The 21535-nt window shown below is 41.2% G+C and overlaps 1 protein-coding gene across 1 annotated transcript; it reads right to left on the reverse strand.

The window, feature by feature from the left end:
* Window positions 1-1493: 1493 nt before the first annotated feature.
* CXCL13 (C-X-C motif chemokine ligand 13) lies at window positions 1494-6816 on the reverse strand. The gene is made up of 4 exons (XM_068541973.1): window positions 6753-6816; window positions 5032-5164; window positions 1876-1953; window positions 1494-1548 (listed from the first exon to the last, which is right to left on the reverse strand). The coding sequence occupies exons 1-4, from the start codon at window positions 6814-6816 to the stop codon at window positions 1494-1496; spliced, it is 330 nt and encodes a 109-aa protein (XP_068398074.1).
* Between the last annotated feature and the right edge of the window lie 14719 nt (window positions 6817-21535).

The raw sequence follows: 21535 nt of genomic DNA on the forward strand, positions 1-21535 counted from the left end.
GTGTGTGTGTGTGTGTGTTTGTAATAGAGAAATAATCATTGAATTGTAGACAATAGAAAATATAGTATTTATAGGTACCCTTTACTCCCTCCCAAGGAATCTTTAGTAAAAATAAATCTAAAAATAGAAAGAGACAAATGAAAGAGAGAACCAGAAATAGCTGGGAACTTGAGCATCCTGGGAGCAGACCTCCCAAAGCATCGGGGAGAGCGAGGGACAGGAACACAGTGCTGAGTTCAGTGGTGGGAGAGCTAGGCTGGAACCAGGGAAGGAAGGGGATGGGAGTTTAAGTATCTGCTCCTTCTGTTTGTCAAATTCAACGCAAAACCTTTTCAAAGAAAACACTGGAGACTTTAAGAATTAATATAATGAGACAGTGAAAATGGGTTTTATTAAGAGTTTGGGCATTTCTGGAAGAAATTGTGATGAGTATATCAAGGAGAAGAGGCTCTTGTGGGCAAGCATTTTCCTGCTGTGCTGATATCAGGAATAACTTCACTCACCCTTTGCTGTATAATTTAGATCATCTGTAAAAAGGCAAGAGGCATGCAAAGAAAAATTAACATGATGAAATCCTACTTTTCATTATGAAGAGTCAGAGAATGGCTAAATTTGAATAAATGCTCCATTAAGAATGAATTGCTCATAATTAAGTAAAACATTTGCTCAAGTTTATTGAATATTGATTAATAGGAAGCATTAAAGAATTGAATACCAGAGACAAAAAAAAAAAAAGTCTGTGCAAAAGATGTGAGTAAAAAAAAAGTTTGTCAAAGCCAATGTATAAAAGAACACATCTAAGTTATCACCCTTTAAATCCTTTTCCTGAATATTCTATGAAATCCTTTTCCTGAATATTCTATGAATTTAAGTCTGGGGATCTTTGAATGTTATTAGCTTTTATCTGTGACAATAAATCTTATAAAGGAACTCCTTAAAAGTAGAAGAAGGACCTCGTTCCTCTCAATAGTGAGCTTTTAAACGAAGGATATCTATTATGTGAACCCTCTGTCTCTTGGAAGGCTGAAATTCCATGGGTTTCCCAGGCAGCTTTTTAAATCTCTTATGGAAGCTTGCTGTTCCTAGGGTGTAAAATGACTGAAATGCATTCCATCATTTCCTCCTTAATTCAAGCCACATGTTCAGATACGAGTTTTAAATTCTCATTCCCTTATTTTGTAGGAAAATTCAGCCTTCAACAACAGGTATATTTTTGAAAGAAACCTATATCATTTATAACTCAGTAACTATCCTTCAAGAAAGTTTCCTCCTTGATGACTAAGAATGCAAACTCTAAGTTTGTAGGGTACTGTAATCAAAAAAAAATCTCAAGTTTGCCCCATCAGCTTCTGCAAGGTTATTTGTACATATATTCTCATGCTTGAGCAGATGGGGAAGATCTTTTTCCTGGAAAACATCCAACAAAACGCAAAACTAAAACTGAGGGCAGGAATGAAGGGGGAATGCAGGTGTTCTTGGTGGTAATATTGGCATCAGGCAATCATTTTCTTAAACACTGGAGCTGGTGAAGTTGAAAAAGCACTTTTTCTGTGAAATAAAAACAAGAGAGTCATGTTTAGAGAAAGACTTCCCAGAAACTGTGGCTTTCCCCTGGAGATATCTAACAAGGAATACTGTGCCCACTGGTTTCCAGTTTAGTTTACTGAGCTGCTGGAATGAGTCACCCCAACTCTATCTGATAAGAAATAATAGTGAAGAATAGGCATTTGTCTCAGGAACATCTCATAAATTTATTTTATTTTATTTTATTTTATTTTTTTCATAAATTTAAAATGGTCCCCATTTTGACTACCCGGGAAAGGGAAACTCTTCAGTACAAGTGAAATCTACAAACCCTTGATACGCCTGACTCACCTTGACACTCTCATTAGTTTTTGTGTCCATTTGGCTCCAGGGTTCAAGCAGATAACTGACTTATTCTTCATCCAGGCTCTGGGGGAAAATAAATAAAAATAAAGCAGTCAGTCCTTCACTTAAGGAAAGAGTTGAGTATAAAAATAAAGATTCCCACATGAAGTGAAATTGGAGGTAGGCAGTTTTGGATCTGGAGTAGGTGATTTGTAGCATGAGGTCTGATGAATAAATAAAAACCCCATTTGCGGGCTGGTATGTGTGAGCTGGTGGAACTGAAAATGAATTGACAGACTTTCATGTGTCAGAGGTTAGTATTTTGTTGAAAACCTTTACATGAACTGGAGATGGACCAAATAGCTGACTCCAGGGTTTGCTCACTCCTAAAGCTGTATCACAATATCTTTAAAATGTGTTTGTTCATTGAGCTTGGGAGAACAAAATAGACTATAGAAAACACTCTCTTGAAGACCTTTTATTTGAAAAAAAAATCCGATGAAATTTATTGTGGGAGAGGTTACAGAGCTGACTGCTCTGAGTGACATCTGCATTTGGTGGAACCATCGGTGAGCAAGGCTGTCAATGCTCTAAAAATTAGGCAACAACAAAAGCAGCAAGGATAATTATCAGCTGATATTGATCAAGCACTGAAAATGTGCCAGCCACTATGCTCAGCAGTAATATGAATTATCTCAATTAATCTCACAAAAATCCTGTGCTAAAGGAAATACTATTTCCTCACCTTCAGAAGAGGAATTTGAGGCTTAGAGAGTTTAAATAATTTGTCCAAGATTGTACAACAAATGCCTGATAAAGCAGGATTCAAATGAAGCTTATCTGACTCCTGAACCCACACTTTTAGCCACCGTTCCACATGGGCATGATCTGAATGGTTACCAAGTGCCAGACACGGTGTTGAATATTTTACCTGCAGTGGAAGAAGTGAGGTCTCCCAGGTGACAGCAAACTGGGAGACTCTACTCTCTGTTGGGGTGACCTCAAACAAAACACAATTTCTTGACGTGTCTCTTATTTTAGCTATAAAATGACAAACAGCAAGAATCCATCCATCTAGCGTTGAAACTCTACCCTTGTCATTGAAAAGTCCAGAGTCAGGGGTCATAGAACTGTTGGGTTCTTGGGCAGAGCCTTCCAATTTGGCTCCTGAGTTCATGATAGAAAAACAGATTTCTGACCATGTGGACTCACAGTATTTTCACTCCTGACTGCTATGAGTTGCTCATAATTATTTGCAGCTTTTGCTTCTATATCTGGTTAAAATTCAGAAATGCAGACTCTGGTGAGAAGATAAGAAATCAAATTTTAGGGGGACTTCCCCGGTGGCGCAGTGGTTAGGAATCCGCCTGCCAATGCAGAGGACACAGATTCGAGCTCTGGTCCGGGAAGATCCCACATGCCGCGGAGCAACTAAGCCCGTGCGCCACAACTGCTGAGCCTGTGCTCTAGAGCCCGGGAGCCACAACTACTGAGCCCGCTTACCTAGAGCCCATGCTCCGCAACAAGAGAAGCCACCGCAAGGAGAAGCCCGCGCACCGCAACGAAGAGTAGCCCCCGCTCACCACAACTAGAGAGAGCCCGCGTGCAGCAAACGAAGGCCCAACGCAGCCAAAAATAAATTAATTAAGAAGAAAAAGAATTTTTGTCACGTTAAAACAATTAAAGCTAAAGTAGAGAAAATTAGGGTGTATTACTTCCCCTAGTTGGAGGTGAGAGACTTGACTCATGACAGAGAAACTGGTAAAAATAAAGGAAGAAGTCTCTATTCTCTAGCCAGCCAGAGGAACTGCTCCTAAACAGGTTATGGCTATGCTTTGCGTCTCCGAGTTTGAGGGCAATAATCATGGTTTAGTCTGAATTTTCACTGTCGAAGATAGTAGTAGAAGTATAACGCCTTTTTAATGAAAAATTTCTGTACTTATTTTTTTTTAACATCTTTATTGGAGTATAATTGCTTTAAAAGGTTGTGTTAGCTTCTGCTGTATAACAAAGTGAATCAACTAGTCCGAGACCCAAAGCACTAACATCAAAATAGGACAAACAAAAAGTGGCTGCTTACAAATGTTTTGTAAGGCTAAAATAGCCAAGGGAAGAGCTGCTAATGAAAGCCAAGCTGGTGGTGCCCTGAGAAGGATGCTCTGTCTGTACTTCAAGGTGCTGTGGGACACCTTGGTTTATTCAAGGTAGATGCAGGAAGAAGAAATCACAGTTCTAAGCAGCGATATGCAAAAGATCTACAGGCTCCCTTTAAAATATTCAGTGCATCAATCCAACTTTGTTGAGCCTCTACTATATGCCAGGTAAGGGATAAAGCGTCAGGAATAGAGAAATGAATAATATCTGATCCCCGTCTATAAAGAACTTGTTTTCTGGTGCGAATGAAAGAGAAAAACAAACAAACCTGATTGTTTCAACACAATGATGCTGTACAATTGCAGCTAACAGTTGCTGAACATTTATTACTGTGCCTGGCACTATACTAGGGGCTTTACGTGCAGTGTGTAAAGTCTTATTAATGTGCCATGGAAAATGCCCTAATAAAGAAATCCACAGATTTCTCTGGGTGTACAGAAGAGGGAGGGTCACAGAAGAAAGGGGTTATACCATTTCAATAAAAGAAAATATCTATTAAATTTCTTGTAGCCACTACTATCCCCTTAGCCTAAGTCTTTAAACAGAGTTAGGGGTTCAAAGTTGATAACCTAAAGCTAAAGGACAGTTCCATAAGATAGACATTCTGACCAAGGACCTTTGTGGGTACTTATTTTCTTGCTCTTCAACTTCTGGGGAACAAAGTGTCTGCTGCTGCTGGCAATTGGAATTTGACAGATAAGAGTCTTGGCTCTGTCCATTTCTAATGGTGTGACTCAGGGCAGTCAGGTAACCTCCCTAAGCCTCAGTTTCTGCATCTGTAAAGGAGTGATAACAATAGACATACCTTAAAGGGCTCTTGAAGGGAATAAAATCAGTGAATGTGCATAAAGCATTGCATGGTGGGAATGTAAATTGATCAGGACCCCTGCAAAGCATGTACTTAACAAGTATTACTGATTCTCATTATTAGTTTGAGAATTAATTGCTAACAACACTCAAAGTAAATCACTTTGAGGAATCATACATTATTGTTTTATTGCAACTTACATGATTTCTGTGTTTGGACATCCATTCCCAGGGGGCAAGATTTGAAGCTTTCCAATGAGCAAAATGGAGACAAAGTTGAAGGTCTCTCGGATGCATTTACACTTTAAGTTTGTGTTATAGGTCTCCAGGACACCTATAAACACAGAATCAGTTATTTTAGTCCCTTTGGCATATAATTCACAACTAGAACTTAATCAGTAATCTTTCATACTGCACATTTGAAGATTTAAAAATTTCAAGTCGGTGCTTCCAGCCATATGCCTTTAGTTTGTGCATTTCTGTTCGTCTTGGCTTATTTTCAAACGCTTTCTACCAAAACCTTAAAAATAAAATTAGCTTTTTAAAAGCACAATACCTATTGAAATTTGTGATAGCATTATATTGGTACTCAGGTGGTTGTCCATATAATAAAATTTGAGAATGGCCACGGTGCGGACTGACAACTCAGTTATAATTAAGACAACATAAAATTGACTGATCTTCACCCCCACCACATAAAAACCAAGGAAATGAACTAGTTTCCGAGTCCCTGGAGCATTAACAAGCTGTAACAGAGTTTTCTCTCTTATCATACTCCCCAGTCCACCAACCCTCCCTGTCTCTCCGAGGAAATACCACGAGGATATTTTTTGTTTTTGTTTAATATGTTGGTCCTCCAACTCAGTTACAAATCATTACCCAAAAAAAGCCAATCATAAAAATTCGACGATTTGTTTTCAACAACAATAGTTCTCAGTACTAGATACTTGTATAGGTAACCCATCTCATGCATTTTAAGGTATTCTACCTTCTTTCACCCCAGTGCCTACCACTGTGCTCGACACGGAATTGCAAATAAAAGGGACCAGGCCCTCAAGGTGTCTGCACTTTAGCGGGGGAAACAAGTGAACAAAAACTAAAATACCATAGACTGTTGTATTTCCCCCAAGGCCCAAACTGCATGAATGAGAACGGGGGACTTTGCCAGGAGCAATGGAAAGGCTTCATGCAGGGAAAGAGAGATGAGGGTCTTGAAGAATGAAAATAACATGAAACAAAATAAAAATTGGAAAAAAAATCCCCACATTTTAAGAACAAAAATTGGTCCTCTACCCTGAGCAGAGCGTAGCATCCTGCGCATGCATCAGATTCCTTCAGCTGTACAGAAATTTACCACTTCAATTAGATATTTACCTATTTACACAAAGAAAACATCCCCGTTTAGACTTGGAAGCCTGTTTCTTGGCAGAAAGTGTGTATTTGAGTACCCCTGCTGTACATACAATGGCTCGTGTCAGAGCTGACCCTATAAAATTGTATCAGACGTTCCCTGCAGGAGACCAACAGGTTGAGGTGAATAATCTTTAAATCCTATAAAGTGTTTGGTCGGAAGGGGTAGTGAAAGGCAAAACGAAGAAGAGATACCTGGAGAGAATTAGTTGCAGGCAGAGCTGCATCTGAAAAAGGCCAGGAATAGGCAAGCCGAGTGTAAGTCCCACGGACATTGGATCTCCAGTATCTCCCCCTTCTCTGGATGACAATCTTAATAATACAGATGTTTCCAGCCTCTAAGAGTTAAATCCCTAAGCACCTTACTTTTAGAAATCTAGGAGCAGTTGAGCAGTTTTTTTCCCCTTCATTCACATCTCCCCTCATTTTCTGATTGAAAAAAAAAAAAAATGAAACAGCTGAAGACCATTTCAGCTCAAAGCACAAATGACAACATAAGTGAAAGTTCTCACCATGGACTGGAGAGAGGCTGCAGGCCAGCAGCACAAGAAGCAGAGATCCCTGGGTGAACCTCATTCTGCGTCAAGGTGGAGTTCAGACTTTAGCTAGCTCTGGGTCTAAACTGTGAGTTCTCAGCACAGAGATTCTATTTATTCAGACCAGTAAGGCCCTCCCACTGCCTTTGTCTCCAGGAGGTCAGCTGCATCATCAGTTTTAAAAGCCCCCAAATATTGCTGAGCTTGCTTTTTGTTTAACTCCTCTTGCAAGGTTTATGAATTTGCTTCAGAGCAATAGTAGTATGGTAAAGTGTTTCTTGAAAATGTAGCCTATAAATGGCAGGGATGCTGCAGGAATTTGGTGGTGGGAGTGAGGGAAAGGGTTATCGGTTTGGAGACTCCACAGCACTCTGTAGGATCACGGTCAGTGATTGTGGCTTTGATTGCTTCTCTCAGTGAAGGGTCAGTGGGTTTCTCAATGGCATTTGAATATATCCTCCAGGAAATCAGAGACTCTGTCGGGCACATCATTGTGTTCCTAGCACCTGCAAGAGAGTCTAGCCTTTGGTGGGTGCTCAGTAAATATTTGCAGACCTAATGAATGTCTTCTTATATACAGATCCTTATGCCGACTGTTTTTCTACCAGACTTTCCCACATCGTATTTCACTATCTGAAATATATGATTACTTATGTAATCACCATCATGGGAATCCTGGAAGAGGGCAAGTATGTGCCCCCTCATTAATATGGCTGTGTCTTGAAGGGAGAAAAGTAACAGCTTTGAGGAGGAGAATCTTTCTGGCTCTGGTATGCAAGTTGAGAACCAGGTGTCAGTGGAGGGCGTCATTAGAATTTCATCAGATGCTGAACCTCATATTACAGTTTGTTTAATAAAGCACATGTGCAATTTGGTTTTGATCTAGCCAAATAGCCCATGGGCCCAATGAACCCACAGCCTTAACTCACTTGCTAGGAGCACTTTTTTTTTCTTTTTTTAATACATCTAAATTGACTTAATTTTTAAATTATCTTGAGATGATGGGCCTAACTTTTTTTTTTTTAACATCTTTATTGGAGTATAATTGCTTTACAATGGTGTGTTAGTTTACAATGGTGTGTTAGTTTCTGCTTTATAACAAAGTGAATCAGCTATACATATACATATATCCCCATATCTCCTCCCTCTTGCATCTGCCTCCCACCCTCCCTATCCCACCCCTCTAGGTGGTCACAAAGCACCCAGCTGATCTCCCTGTGCTACTCGGCTGCTTCCCACTAGCTATCTATTTTTCATTTGGTAGTATTTATAAGTCCATGCCACTCTCTCACTTCATCCCAGGTTACCCTTCTCCCTCCCCGTGTCCTCAAGTCCATTCTCTACATCTGTGTCTTTATTCCTGTCCTGCCCCTAGGTTCTTCATGACCATTTTTTTTAGATTCCATATATATGTGTTAGCATACGGTATTTGTTTTTCTCTTTCTGACTTACTTCACTCTGTATGACAGACTCTAGGTCCATCCACCTCACTACAAATAACTCAATTTCATTTCTTTTTATGGCTGAGTAATATTCCATTGTATATATGTGCCACATCTTCTTTATCCATTCATCTGTCAATGGGCACGTAGGTTGCTTCCATATCCTGGCTATTGTAAATAGAGCTGCAATGAACATTGTGGTGCATGACTCTTTTTGAATTATGGTTTTCTCAGGGTATATGCCCAGTAGTGGGATTGCTGGGTCGTATGGTAGTTCTATTTTTAGTTTTTTAAGGAACCTCCATACTGTTCTCCATAGTGGCTGTATCAATTTACATTCCCACCAACAGTGCAAAAGGGTTCCCTTTTCTCCACACCCTCTCCAGAATTTATTGTTTGTAGATTTTTTGATCATGGCCATTCTGACTGGTGTGAGGTGATACCTCACTGTAGTTTTGATTTGCATTTCTTTAACGATTAGTGATGTTGAGCATCCTTTCATGTGTTTGTTGGCAATCTGTATATCTTTGATTTAAAAAAAGAAAGAAAGAAAAACATGTGGACAATGGCTGGTCTGTCCTAGAGCACCCCTGGGCTGCCCTAGGAGGGTACAGGTGTGGATGTGTGAACCCAGACCCATGGAGCCACTGAAAAATCAGAGGTTTGGTCTTCCTGGTGTGGCTTCCTAAATTAATTTGATTTTTGCTACTCAGTTAGCACTGTGGATGTTAGCATCTTAGATGCTCCAGGGTGTATGAGGTGGGGTTATGGTAATGTCATAATACCTTCGTAAGCCAAGCAGTCCTCCAATTGGCCTGAATGACTGCAGTGACCGGGAACTCACCAGTCTTGAGGCAGCCCATTCCATTGTTTGGGCAGTTCTGGTTGTTAGAAAGTTCTTCCTTCTGTGCATGTGAAAGCCGCTTCCCTAATATTCCAGTCACTTTGTACTAATTCAACCCCTTATCACCATATGAAAACAATTGCTCTTTCATTGATAGTACTCCAAATATTTGAAGATAGGTTGTGTGAGTTGGGCCCCCCAGGAAGCAGATGCTGAGATGGATGCTGGAATAAAAGAAAATTTATTTTCTTTTTTTCTGAATCAAAGTAGGGAGGAGACAGGAGTGGGCCTGCCCACTGAGGAGAGGAGAGCTTCAGATTGCAATGCTGATCTGAGGGTCTGTGACAACTCAATGGGAGGTGCTGAGAAAAGACTGTCTATTAGAGGAGCTCCACAGTGGGCAGAGATCCAGGCCCTACCATCCCTCCCTTCCCCCCACCGCCATGCCCAGTCACTGGCGGGGGCCTTCTCAGAAGCAGCAGGGTCTCCGGTAGAAAGCTGAAACAGAGCCTGAGGATGTTAACAGCTGGAGGCTGTCAGCTAACTGCACTTCTCCCAGCTGGCCAGCAAGTTATTTCTTTGAGGGAGATCTGAGCAGTGAACCTCCATGACTATTGCGCAGGGTTATAAACTAGAGGTTAAGAGCACAAACTGTGGAGTCACCCGGTCAATGACTTTGGACAGGTCACTTAATTTTTCTATGCCTCAGATTTACCAGTTTTCATATGGAGATAATACTAATTTTAAAGGATTTTTTTGGAGAATAAAATCATCTAGTATATGTAGAATTCTTGGCAGAGTGCGTGGAACGTAGAATGTGTTCAATAGATGGTCTATCTGTCCATCCATCCATCCACCCATTCATCCATTATCAATAGATTTAACTTTCACTCTAAACCCCAAATGAACACATTTCAAAGGTAAATATCCTAACCTATAACACAGTTTGAGGCTCTCACCATCTTTTTTCCATTACTTATCTTCAAAAAGATAAATCACCATCTGGTTTATCTTTTTGAAACTTGTTCACCTTTTTCATTGTTTCTCCTAAATCACGACTGCCCCTGCTTCTGTCTCCCCCTACCTTTTCTGACTCTCACACACCACACACACACATACACACTCTTGCATGCACACACATCTGAACATCACACTACTCCAAGTATGGCTTTGCCAATACAAAGCAGAGGAAGCCCCTTAGAATAACATTATTTTGGTCACTTATATTGAGTTTTCAGGTAACAATTTCTTTTTCTTTTGATATGGTCATTTCTGACTATGTCTCATTCATTTCACTTGTGCCCACTTGTGCGATTTGATTTTGGGACCCAAGTGTAGGAGTTTTACATTTGCCTCTGTTATAGGTACTATATATCTCCTTGTCAGAACAAAAATGAGTGATGCTGGCAACAACAGGAAGAGAGTAGGAACAAAGGTTCCTGAAAGAGAACTCTGAATAAATTTAGGAAATTCCACAATTGGCTCTTGTTAAAAAAGAACTGCTGGGTCAAGGAGCTAATTCCAGAGCAATTCTAAAAGTGATTTTGTTCCTTTTAATGTTCAGCGTTTAGGATTTAGCATATACTGACCAAAGAAACTTTATACCTGCCTGCCCCAAGATAGGATTGGAAAATGGGCAGCTCTGTGGTGGCCAGATGATTCTAGAAGTTTCAAGTCAGAGTCTCCATGATCTCATTTACAATAGGGGTATACATTTCAAAAACTTTGAAGCCAAGAAGAAAAATGTTTTGAAACAATAGATTTAGGGCCCAAGTGGAAACATTTTATTTTTAAAATAGTTTTAATATACAAATAAATAGTTTTACCTTTGTTCGGAAACATAAAAACATACAACTTGGTTTATATCAAACCTGATTTTTTATGATCAGATATAGAAAAACTTAGGGAAAAGGAGAAAATGATGGGGAGGGTTTTTTTTTTTCCCCTGACTTTGGAATCAAACCAGATTTTCTCTTAGACCCAAGAAAAACTGGGTAGTTTTGAGTACCTTGGTACTCAAATTGCGGTCCATGGAATAACATCATCAGCTTTATCTGAGAGCTTGTTAAAAGTGCAGAATCTCAGGTCCCACATTTTAACAAGATTCCTAGGTGATTTAAACGCACCTTAAAGTCTGAGAAGAACTGCTCTGTATAGCTTGAGCCATACGCATATTCAAATTGCCTTCAGAGAAAGGTTTGCACAAATCATCACCTCCGGGTATGATGCACAGATCCCTTAGTGCAAGTGGACAGGACAAACATGCTCACTGACTGCTAAATGCACAGCAGTGAAAGCAATAAGAAGGGAATTCTCTCTCAAGATATCAAAAAGTGAAATGTCACTAAAGTAGAGAGATGGTATAATTGACCAAAGTACCTACCAATCTAGCTGGTCAAAAGGCATTGAACAGAGGGTTCATGGCAGAGTTTTAAATGATTCAAGGGATAAAATTCTGAAAATTTTTAAGTAGTTTTTAATATAATAGGAGACAAATGCCATTGTGACCAAATTGAGAACATTTTCTTTCATGCCATCTAAAAGCAACTCAACTAGAAAATAGAAACTTGCTCTATTCTGTTAACAAGTGTTTTAACTTGCTGAACATCTGACATTTGCTTTAGCCTTTCAGCACAGCAGGAAAGTATTACAACCTAGTAGGTAAGAGCTCAGGTTCTGAAATCAGACTTGTCTGGGTTTGCAAACTCACTCCAAGACTTACTTGCCTTGCACCGTCCCCAAGGCTCAGTTCCTCCATGCCTTTGGCACTGAAGATAAGTGATGGTACCTTCTTGGAGAGTCCTATAGGGAACCTAACAGTGATGGGAAAGTGCTTTGCTCAGTGTTTGGGCAAATAGTAAGCACTCAATAAATGTTAAATTTTTTACCTTTGTGAAAACACAAAAATTTATTATTTATTTTAAATTTAATTTATTTTATTGTGGTAAGAACACTTAACGTGAGATCTACCCTCTTAACAGTTTTTAAGTGTACAATACAATACTGTTGACTAGGTACAACGTGGTACAGCAGATTTTCTAGAGCTTATTCATCTTTTTTAAGAAGCAACTTTGGCTTTGTTTGTGAGTCAAGCTTCTGACGTGAATTAAAGTGTTACTTTGATTTCCATTGGACACATGTGATTCCTTATTTAAAGGTCCTCTGACCAAGAAGCTGTTGCTCACACTCTGTTTTTACCCACTTTGAACACAAATATTGATCTCCTTTCCCTAAGAAGCCACCCATGGAGGTTTGTATTAGTTACAAATGTACTGAAGTTTTATGAATTGACTATGTTGCCTTTTGCCATCATTTTCATCTGGACTGAATTGCTTATAACAGCCTGTTGTTTACCAGACAGTCATTTCAAGACCCATATCTGAGGAAAGGTATTTTCAAAGGTAATTAAGTTCATATTTCAAGTTGTGCTCAAGTTCATCTCAAATATAGTGGATCCCAGACAAAACTAAAATGTGTCTATCTAAAACTTCTTTCCAAAAAAAATAAAATTAAAAAATTAAAAAATGAAACTTCTTTCCCCTGTGTTCAGGTGTTGATTTTCCAGACTGCTAGGTGGCAGTGTTAATTACAAAAACAGCCTGCTGAAAGGGAAAGGCGGGTCCACAGGTAAAGACCCTGCAGTGCTGACAAGAGGAATGTGTTGCATATTATTTCAATGTTCAAATCATTATTTGATTTGGTTTATTGCTTTTTTAAAAAATTAAATACTGTGAGTTTTGAGGTTTTTAAAATTAGGCTGAAATGTTACTCAAAGAGGGAAGAAAAACCCCTAAAACTCTGAAGTAATCCAACAAATTCTGGGCCACGTCCAACTTCTTGGCCCTGAGGTTGCAAAATCAGATTGTGCGTCAGTTCTCTGGTGTGCAATCACGTTAGGCCTCAGCAGCAGCTGAATGCAAAGCTTCTGTGATTAGAAAATTTTCTGAGAACAGTGAGGACACTACATAGCAACATCAAAGTGATGGTCAAGTTTTCCAGCTCAGCCCAGTGAGCAGAAACAAAATAGTCATCTTCTTTCTCCTGTTCAGATTCTATAATATACATGTTATCTCATCATCTGCTTTTTTATCTTAGCTACCTTTATGTTATAACCATGTATGGATGGAGTTCTGGATGTTAAGAATAAAAGTCAATGGTTTCCAGCAAGAGCACCTTTATTTAACTTAGAAAAGTTTTGGGCTTATCACTCTGTTTCTGTAATGTCTGCTGTTCCACAACCTCAGGTGTTTCCAGGTAATCCTCTTGGCTTCATATTCCTTTGACAGTGTCTCCTCTTTGTTTAACCAGACATTAAGATCCTCTCCTCACTTTGTGCTCTCTTCCAAGGCAAGTGTGTCTCTTCCCTACTTCCAGTTTAGATGGAAGTCCACTCACATGGGTATCTATCCAATAGCCTAGTGGTCATGGCTTCATAGAGGCCTCTTAGATCCCTCCAACCAATCACATCCAAATTGAACTTAGTTTCTCTAAAATCTGCTTTACCTGCAGTATTCCCAGTCTTAGTGAATGGTATCATTCACCCAGTTGCTCAGAAACCAGTAAGTCATCTTTAATTCCTTCATCTCCCTTAATCCCCATATTTATTTGGTCTCCAAGAGCTGCCCCGTGTATCTGTTAAAACGTCTTGCCTTTGTCTACTTTCCTCACTTTTATCACCACCTCTTATTCCAAGACACCATTTTTAGAAATCCTGCAATGGCCCATTAACTGCTCTCTTCCCATCCCCCTTCTGATCCATTTCCCACACTGCAGTCAGAGTCATCTTTTCAGAACACAAAGTTGATCATGTCATTGCTCTGTTTCAAAAGCTTCTCACTGTCCTTATATGGATCAGCCCTTCTGTGGATCCTGGCGTTCACTCCAATTTCATCCCTTGACTCACTCCCTCGCTCTCCACCCCACTTTTCAAAAAATGGGTTTGAGGACCCTTGGCAATCCCTCTGCCCTCCACTAGGGGTCTGAAGTTCCCAGGTTGAACACCTTCTGCAATGAAGAAATGAATACTTCCTTCCTCGTTGGCAGTACCTGGATATTCAAAGTTTTTTCCTCTAGCCCTATTCCTATGGCTTCATTTATATTTATTCTCAACAACAGGGTGTTGTATCAGGGCTAGAAACGATTTACAATGTTATATTAGTTTCTCGTGTACAGCAAAGTGATTCAATTATACATATATACATACATATTCTTTTTCATATTCTTTTCCATTATGGTTTATTACAGGATATTGAATATAGTTCCCTGTGCTCTACAGTAGGACCTTGTTTTATCTATTTTCTATATAATGGTTTGTATCTGCTAATCCCAAATTCCCAATTTATCCCTCCCCTGCCCCCTTTTCCCTTTGATAACTGTAAGTTTGTTTTCTATGTCTGTGAGTCTGCCTCTGTTTTGTAAACAAGTTCATTTGTGTCATATTTTAGATTCCACATATAAGTGATATCGTATGGTATTTGTCTTTCTCATTCTGACTTACTTCACTTAGTATGATAATCTCTGTGTCCATCCATATTGCTGCCAATGGCACTATTTCATTCTTTTTTATAGCTGAGTAATATTCTACTGTATATATACACCACATCTTCTTTATCCATTCATCTGTCAATAGACACTTAGGTTGCTATACCTTGGCTATTGTAAATAGTGCTGCTATGAACATTGTGGGGTACATGTATCTTTTAAAATTAGAGTTTTCTCCAGATATATGCCCAGGAATGGGATTGCTGGATTATATGGCAACTCTATTTTTAGTTTTTTGAGGAACCTCCATACTGTTCTCCATAGTGGCTGCACCAATTTACATTTGCACCAACAGTGCAAGAGGGTTCCCTTTTCTCCACACCCTCTCCAGCATTTGATATTTGTAGACTTTTTAATGATGGTCATTCTGACTAGAGTGAGGTGGTACCTCATGGTAGTTTGGATTCACATTTCTCTAATAATTAATGATGCTGAGCACCTTTTCATGTGCCTGTTGGCCATCTGTATGTCTTCTTTGGAGAAACATCTGTTTAGATCTTCTGTCCATTTTTTGATTGGGTTGTTTGTTTTTTTGTTATTGAGTTGTATGAGCTGTTTGTATATTTTGGAAATTAAGCCCTTGTCGGTTGCGTTGTTTGCAAATATTTTCTCCCAGTCCGTAGGCTGTGTTTTCATTTTGTTTATGGTATCCTTTTCTGTGCAAAAGCTTATAAGTTTGATTGGTCCCATTTGTTTCTTTTTGCTTTTATTTCTATTGCCTTGGGAGACTGACCTAAGAACACACTGGTACAATTTATGTCAGAGAATGTTTTGCCTATGTTCTTTTCTAGGAGTTTTATGGTCTCATGTCTTGTATTTAAGTATTTAAGCCATTTTGAGTTTATTTTTGTGTATGGTGTGAGGACGTGGCATGTGGATATTTTTGAAGCTTAGCATTAGGCAACACCCCACCTTACTCCTGAGCGAACATATTTACTGAGGAGTGTCACCTTGGTGTATAATGAAGAAAAATCCACCCCCCTGCCACCTCCCAACTCTACTGTATTGATGCTCTCTTTCTTGCTGTGTAAGGCATCTTGTCCAGATTCCATAACATCTTTTTGCCGTTTTTTTTGTTATTCGAATAATCTTTGCTCTGTTTGTTGAAAAGAATTCAGTATTTGCACAATTCAAAGCTCTTCTCCTCTCTTCCAGGCAATGCAGATGAAAACTTTGACTAGAGGGGCTTGGCATGGGTGAGTGAGGCATAGTCTGGATGTCCTCTACCTCCCCTTTCCTCTTCCAGGCTTGTGCGACTTGTCAGGGAAGAGGGATGGGGGCTGGGATGGTTGTCTTCCATGGCAAGGGGGCAGCCCCCACTCAGCCCGTTACTCATCGCTGCTTCTCTGTTATGGGTGCTTCTATCATTGCGGACGCCTGTTGGGTGGCAGGGCTGGCTCTCTCAGGGAGACCCCGAGGAGCCTCCCTAATGCACAGATCCCTAACGTGGCAGAGCTGACTCTGCACTAACTCCTTCCACAACTCTCCAGCCTCTACCCCAGGGACATACTCCACAGCCACTTGTCACTGGGGTCACCTCACCCCACGCCAGCTCTTTTGGAGGTGGAGTACTGGTGAGATGGCCAAGCTTGGTTATCTCCTGCAGGGTCCGCTCGACCCACGGAAGATTGAATGTTGTTGCCATGCCAACCAGTGGAAAAGCAGACGGCCTTGCTGGTGTACCTCCTCTTTCAGCATCCTGTTTCCCCTTTTTCCAAGCTCCAACATCATCAAATACTCTATCCCTTTAATGGCTTGCCAGTGTTCAGAAGAGAGAGGAGAGGGAAGAGCTTCTTTTATTGATATATACCTGGCAATCTTGCAATACTCTCTCCTCTCTCCTAGTCTTCCCCTTATATTGACTGGAGGTGGGGGGAGGATAGAGGGTTCTTTGATTGGGTTCTTCCTGGTAGCCCTGTGAGTAGGTGGTTGGCCCTGGTACTGGTGGTGCTCTGGATGTAGAATGTAGCCACAGCCTGCAGCAGATCCTTCAGTTTGCCCACCTAACAGCCACTCCTGTACTTCCATTTTTTGAACAGAACCCTATTTGATTTGAATATTCAACCTCTTCAACACAGCCATGTGCACCAGATGAGCTATTCCAAGGTCCTTGGGGGGGAAATCCTCATTGTCATAAGCCAATGATTAAGATGATTCCACTTTTCTAAATCTGGGGCCTGAGAAAGACATTTTAATTTAACTCTTAAAATCAAGATAATGTAAGTGGTGATTTCTTCCTGCCTTTGGACATTGTCCTCATGCTGGATCCTTTCATGACTACAGCAATTCCAGGTGTCATATCCAGATCTAACAAAGGCAACACATGAGGAGTTCCTTGTCAAAAGAATGGAGACATTCTTACTACTTGAGACAAAAATATTTCTTTATTGTTAAAGCCATTTTTAGATGCATTTTTGGTTACTTATAAAAGTATCCTAATGGACCCATGTTCTTTTGCCTGTCAGCTTTCGATCTTAGCACTCGTCCAGGACATCAGGAAAAATGCCCCTATATTTCCTGTTACACTACCTACTGTCTGTGTCAGTGATATGCGAAGGGTTTGCTTTGTTCTCAAAAAACAGGCAACAATTTTTTGAGTATGAGAAGGTCAATAAAGGGGTAGCATGGGGTGGTCAATTCCTCATCCCTACCCAGGCTGAAAGTCTGGGACCACTAAGAGGGTTGGAATGCCAAGTTGAGGAGGCTCTGTGTGATAATGACTCTGGACACAAGCATGCTTGTTTGGAGCCCAGGGGACACTGTCTTAGAAGTGGGACAGAGAACTGGGGAGAGGGCCAGTCCCCCTAAATGCTCTGCAGACAATCATAAAGCTCCAAGACTGAAGGCTCAGGGCGGCAGAGCAATATCCTCACAGAAGGCCCTGGCAAGACAGCAGTGATGTATCTTGACACAGAGGCTAGCGCAAAACTCACAAAAGTTTTGTGGCACGTCTCCCTGAAGCCAGTGGGGCACTCTGTGGGCGTGGGGGGCAGCAGTTCTATAGGCATCTGGCAGAGCTGTAGGAGGGGTATCAACCCACGCACCATTGTGTTTATAGTCAAAGGCTCTGGCTTTCACACCTTTATACCACACTCTTCTATGGGTGGTGAACAAGAGAAGCTTATTCATTCTTCCCCCATGGTTCAGCTCTTTTCATGGTGAACTCAATCACTGTCATTGATTTGAGTGTCTACTCTATGTCAGGCACTTTGCAATGTGCACAAAAGACATGTGGTCCATGCCCTGTGAAAATCAGCCCCAAATTTAGCACCTTTACTGCACGTACTAAGCTCAATACATCTTGACCCAGAGTTTAAAAGCACAAACCTGGATTACTATCACTCAGGGTGTCTCAGCGGGGTTGAAATGTTCTAATCCAACACGTTTTCTTTTTCTTTTTTTTAGTTAATTAATTAATTAATTAATTAATTTATTTTTGGCTGTGTTGGGTCTTCGTTTCTGTGCGAGGGCTTTCTCTAGTTGTGGCAAACGGGGGCCACTCTTCATCGCGGTGCGCGGGCCTCTCACTATCGTTGCCTCTCTTGTTGCGGAGCACAGGCTCCAGACGCGCAGGCTCAGTAGTTGTGGCTCACGGGCCTAGTTGCTCTGCGGCATGTGGGATCTTCCCAGACCAGGGCTCGAACCCATGTCCCCTGCATTAGCAGGCAGATTCTCAACCACTATGCCACCAGGGAAGCCCCCCAGCACGTTTTCTTAATTATAAAGCATAAGCGGTCTTAGAGAACTCAAAAGCATCCGCTGCCCCTACTAGATTAAGTGAGCAGAAATTAGAGAGTCATGTCCGTAGACCTACTATCTGCCTCAGTGATATACAAAAAAAGCTTTGTTTTATTGGCACACACACAAAAAAGGAATGTGCTGGTAAATGTTGTAAAACAAACATTCTGGAAAATTCTGATTTGTGATGTTTGCCTATTTCCATGATGTGGATACTCCCACCATGGTCAATCTCAAGCTACCCAAGTGAGGTGGCGGAAGTAGAGTGGGGACTGTCGAGCACCCTCCCAGTACCTGCCCAGCTGCCTGTCCACAGAGCCAGAGGCTTTTTCTGGCTTTGGGACATGAAGTGTTTATTCTGTGCCTTGATATTCATGTTAGCAGAGGCCTGGGCAGGCTGTGCTGCTTTCTATAGGTGGATGGCCAGAGGGAAGTTTCTGAGCTATGCCGCTGACTATAGCTCTAATGACAAAGCTGGATCATTTGATTCAAGTGTCAGTGGAATCCCTGATCAGCCCACTGTCTCAACATTTTTTCACTGTCTCTGTTTTGGCAGAGACAAATCGATTCTCATGATCTTGTTCTCCAGAAAAGTGGTGCTTCCCAGGGCCTTTGCCTTGAGCTCAAAACATGCAAGGAAGCTCTGGGGACCCAGGTTCCAGGGCTGAGGGAGAAGCTGGGCCTCTGTGGACCTGAAGCCAGTTGTTTAAGAGCTCATCGCTCTCCTCCTCTTTATGACTCGCTCTGGTAGTCTCCCAAGATACTCAAACCTAACCTTTCTGACTCAAAATCCAGTGCTCTTACCATTAGGCTGAGCCCACAAGTACTTGCACTGCAGCCAGTTTGCCAGGAGGCTGATGTTATTCTTAAGGAAAGCAGCCTTGCCTGCTATGACATGGCTTTCAGTATGAATCCCATGTCACGCAGTGGCAATGCTGACCTTTTGCTGGTGCTCAAGAGAGTGGCACTGCCCTTCTTTATCTATTCACCCAACCCAATCTCTGGGTTCAGTCCCTGATAACTGTTAGAAAGATCCCTGTCCTCTTACTTCGAAGCATCTCTCAATTTGCTCCCGCCTCTGGGGTAGCACTGGTCCTCCTCATCCTCTGCTGGTTGAAGACAGAGGTTTTTGCCCAGCTAAGTAATAACCACTATGGCATGTGTTCCTTTGTCCAAGAACACCCTTCGCCTTCAAACATGGCAAGGTTTTCACTGGAATCAGGAAGTTTAGATTTGAAAGCTCCCTGTTCTTGAACTGACTATTTAAGTTCTGATCTCCACATTTTCTCATCTACAAAAAAAGGAATAATACCTGTCTGCACAGGGATGATATAAGAAATTCATGTATGTGAAAGTGCTTCATAAAATATAAAATGATTTTTAAATGTAAGGTATTTTACTCTCTCTTCGTTGCTCCACTTAGGCATTTCCATGAACTTTAAGTCCTGAGGTCAGCTTCCTCAAAGCCACAGGAATTTATCAGCCTTGCTTTGGAAAGTTAGGTCTCAAGGGACTGTCCACTCATTTGTTGTAACAGCACCAGTGACAAACCTCCAACTTTGGAGTGACGCCCAACAGAGGGCATATGAGGGAGATGATGGGAAGCAATGGTTAGTGCCCCTTCTTACTGTAAATTGGAGGTGAATCTCTCTGTTCTTTCCAGCCTAGTTGGCTCTAACAATGTTTTAATTTGTGCTTCAAAACAGTTGTGTTTCATCACCAAGTGATTCATAACAGCCACACTCAGGGAAATGGAGCAAGCTTTCTGTTTCTCCCAATCTCCCCTGGTCAAGCATTTCTTGCCTTGTTAATTGGGAAGAATGGATGAAGGCAAAGAGTTGCCTGAGACCACCCAAATCCAAGAGAATGATGAAAGAATAGAGCCTAGAGAGAGGAAAGAAAGATCTGAGTGAAAATCCCAACTCTGCCCATGCATTTGTAACTTATTAACCTCTCCGGGTTTCTCCATCTTTAAAGTGGAGGTGATAATACCGTAATGTGCATTTAGCTTCTCAGCGTCCAAAACTTCTTGTTTCAGAGAAATCTCCTATTGTGTGAGTCCTGGATACAGTAAAGGTCTCATTTCCACCATGGAATCTGAAAAGGCCCCTGGTACTCAGGGCACAAGACCCAGGATGGCAACCATACTGTTCCCACCACAAACTTGGACTCTTGATTGATTCAAAGTCTCTGACTTAACTGGACCACCCCTGTGGCAGGATCCTGGCATGGTTCCTGCTGCCCAGCTCCTCATGGCTTCCCCCTGGTTCTGCAGGCTTTCTTTGGATTCCATGACCTATACAAAGTCCTTTCAGTTATTTCTTTTCTATTGAAGACAGCTAAAATTGTTTTTGTTGCTGTGTATATTTTGTCACTGATAACCTAGACCCCTGTGTAGACACATACTATTCCCTTTTTATAGATAAGAACATTTGGAGCTCAGAGTTTAACTGATCAGTTAAAGAAGAACAAGCCCTCAAATCTAGGTGTCCTGGTTCCAAAGTCCATCATTCAGCGGATATTTGTTGCACTCTGACTATGGGCCAGGCTCTTGCTGGCACGTGGGGCCTGGTGCTGATGACATGGAAGGGAAGCCAGTGTAGAGCTGCGCAGTGTGGCCTGGACCCTGCAGGCATTAGGGCCACTGCGGCACTTACACACATGTGGATTCCAGGGTTCAACTTAATGTCTGGGCGTCAGACTAGGGAAGTGTCGTGTTTAATTAGCTCCCTAGGTGATCCTGGTGCTTGCTGGTATTTGAGAATCCTTCCTAATATGGTGGCACCAGCCATCAACCGTATTATGAGTGTATATACATAGTAATAGTATGAGGCAGGTAGCGTTCTTATGGATACACTTTACATGGCGTGAAATAGCTTTTAGCATGACCTCTCCAGTCGTAAAACAAAAATACTGGCCTTGTACTGGGGCTTGGAGAGCACAACTGCACATACGCTAAGCCCCCTCCATTTACATTGCTGTCTTAATCCTGCCACACACTGAATTCGTGTGCGATATCTCTATAGGAGAGGGGATAATTCATGGGCTATTTGGTTTTAAACTCAGGAGCAGAAAAGGAAGGAATTGCAGTGTGACTTGTGTCCATGGAGAATGCATTCTTTAGGCCTTCCGGAGGTAAGTTTATGATCAACATTTTGATACTGTGTTTTACTTTATTAAATTATTATACCATG

The sequence above is a fragment of the Eschrichtius robustus genome, chromosome 4 (genome assembly GCF_028021215.1).
Source record: "Eschrichtius robustus isolate mEscRob2 chromosome 4, mEscRob2.pri, whole genome shotgun sequence".
Taxonomy (NCBI): Eukaryota; Metazoa; Chordata; class Mammalia; order Artiodactyla; family Eschrichtiidae; genus Eschrichtius; species Eschrichtius robustus.

Bases quoted from the DNA above. Each gene is read 5' to 3' on its own strand.
- CXCL13 (XM_068541973.1), bottom strand. From the start codon at position 6,816: ATGAGGTTCACCCAGGGATCTCTGCTTCTTGTGCTGCTGGCCTGCAGC. The intron at 1,954-5,031 runs GTAAGTTGCAAT...ATTTTCCCCCAG, and splicing joins TGTCCAAACACAGAAATCAT to AGCCTGGATGAAGAATAAGT. The intron at 1,549-1,875 runs GTGAGTCAGGCG...TTTATTTCACAG, and splicing joins AAACTAATGAGAGTGTCAAG to AAAAAGTGCTTTTTCAACTT.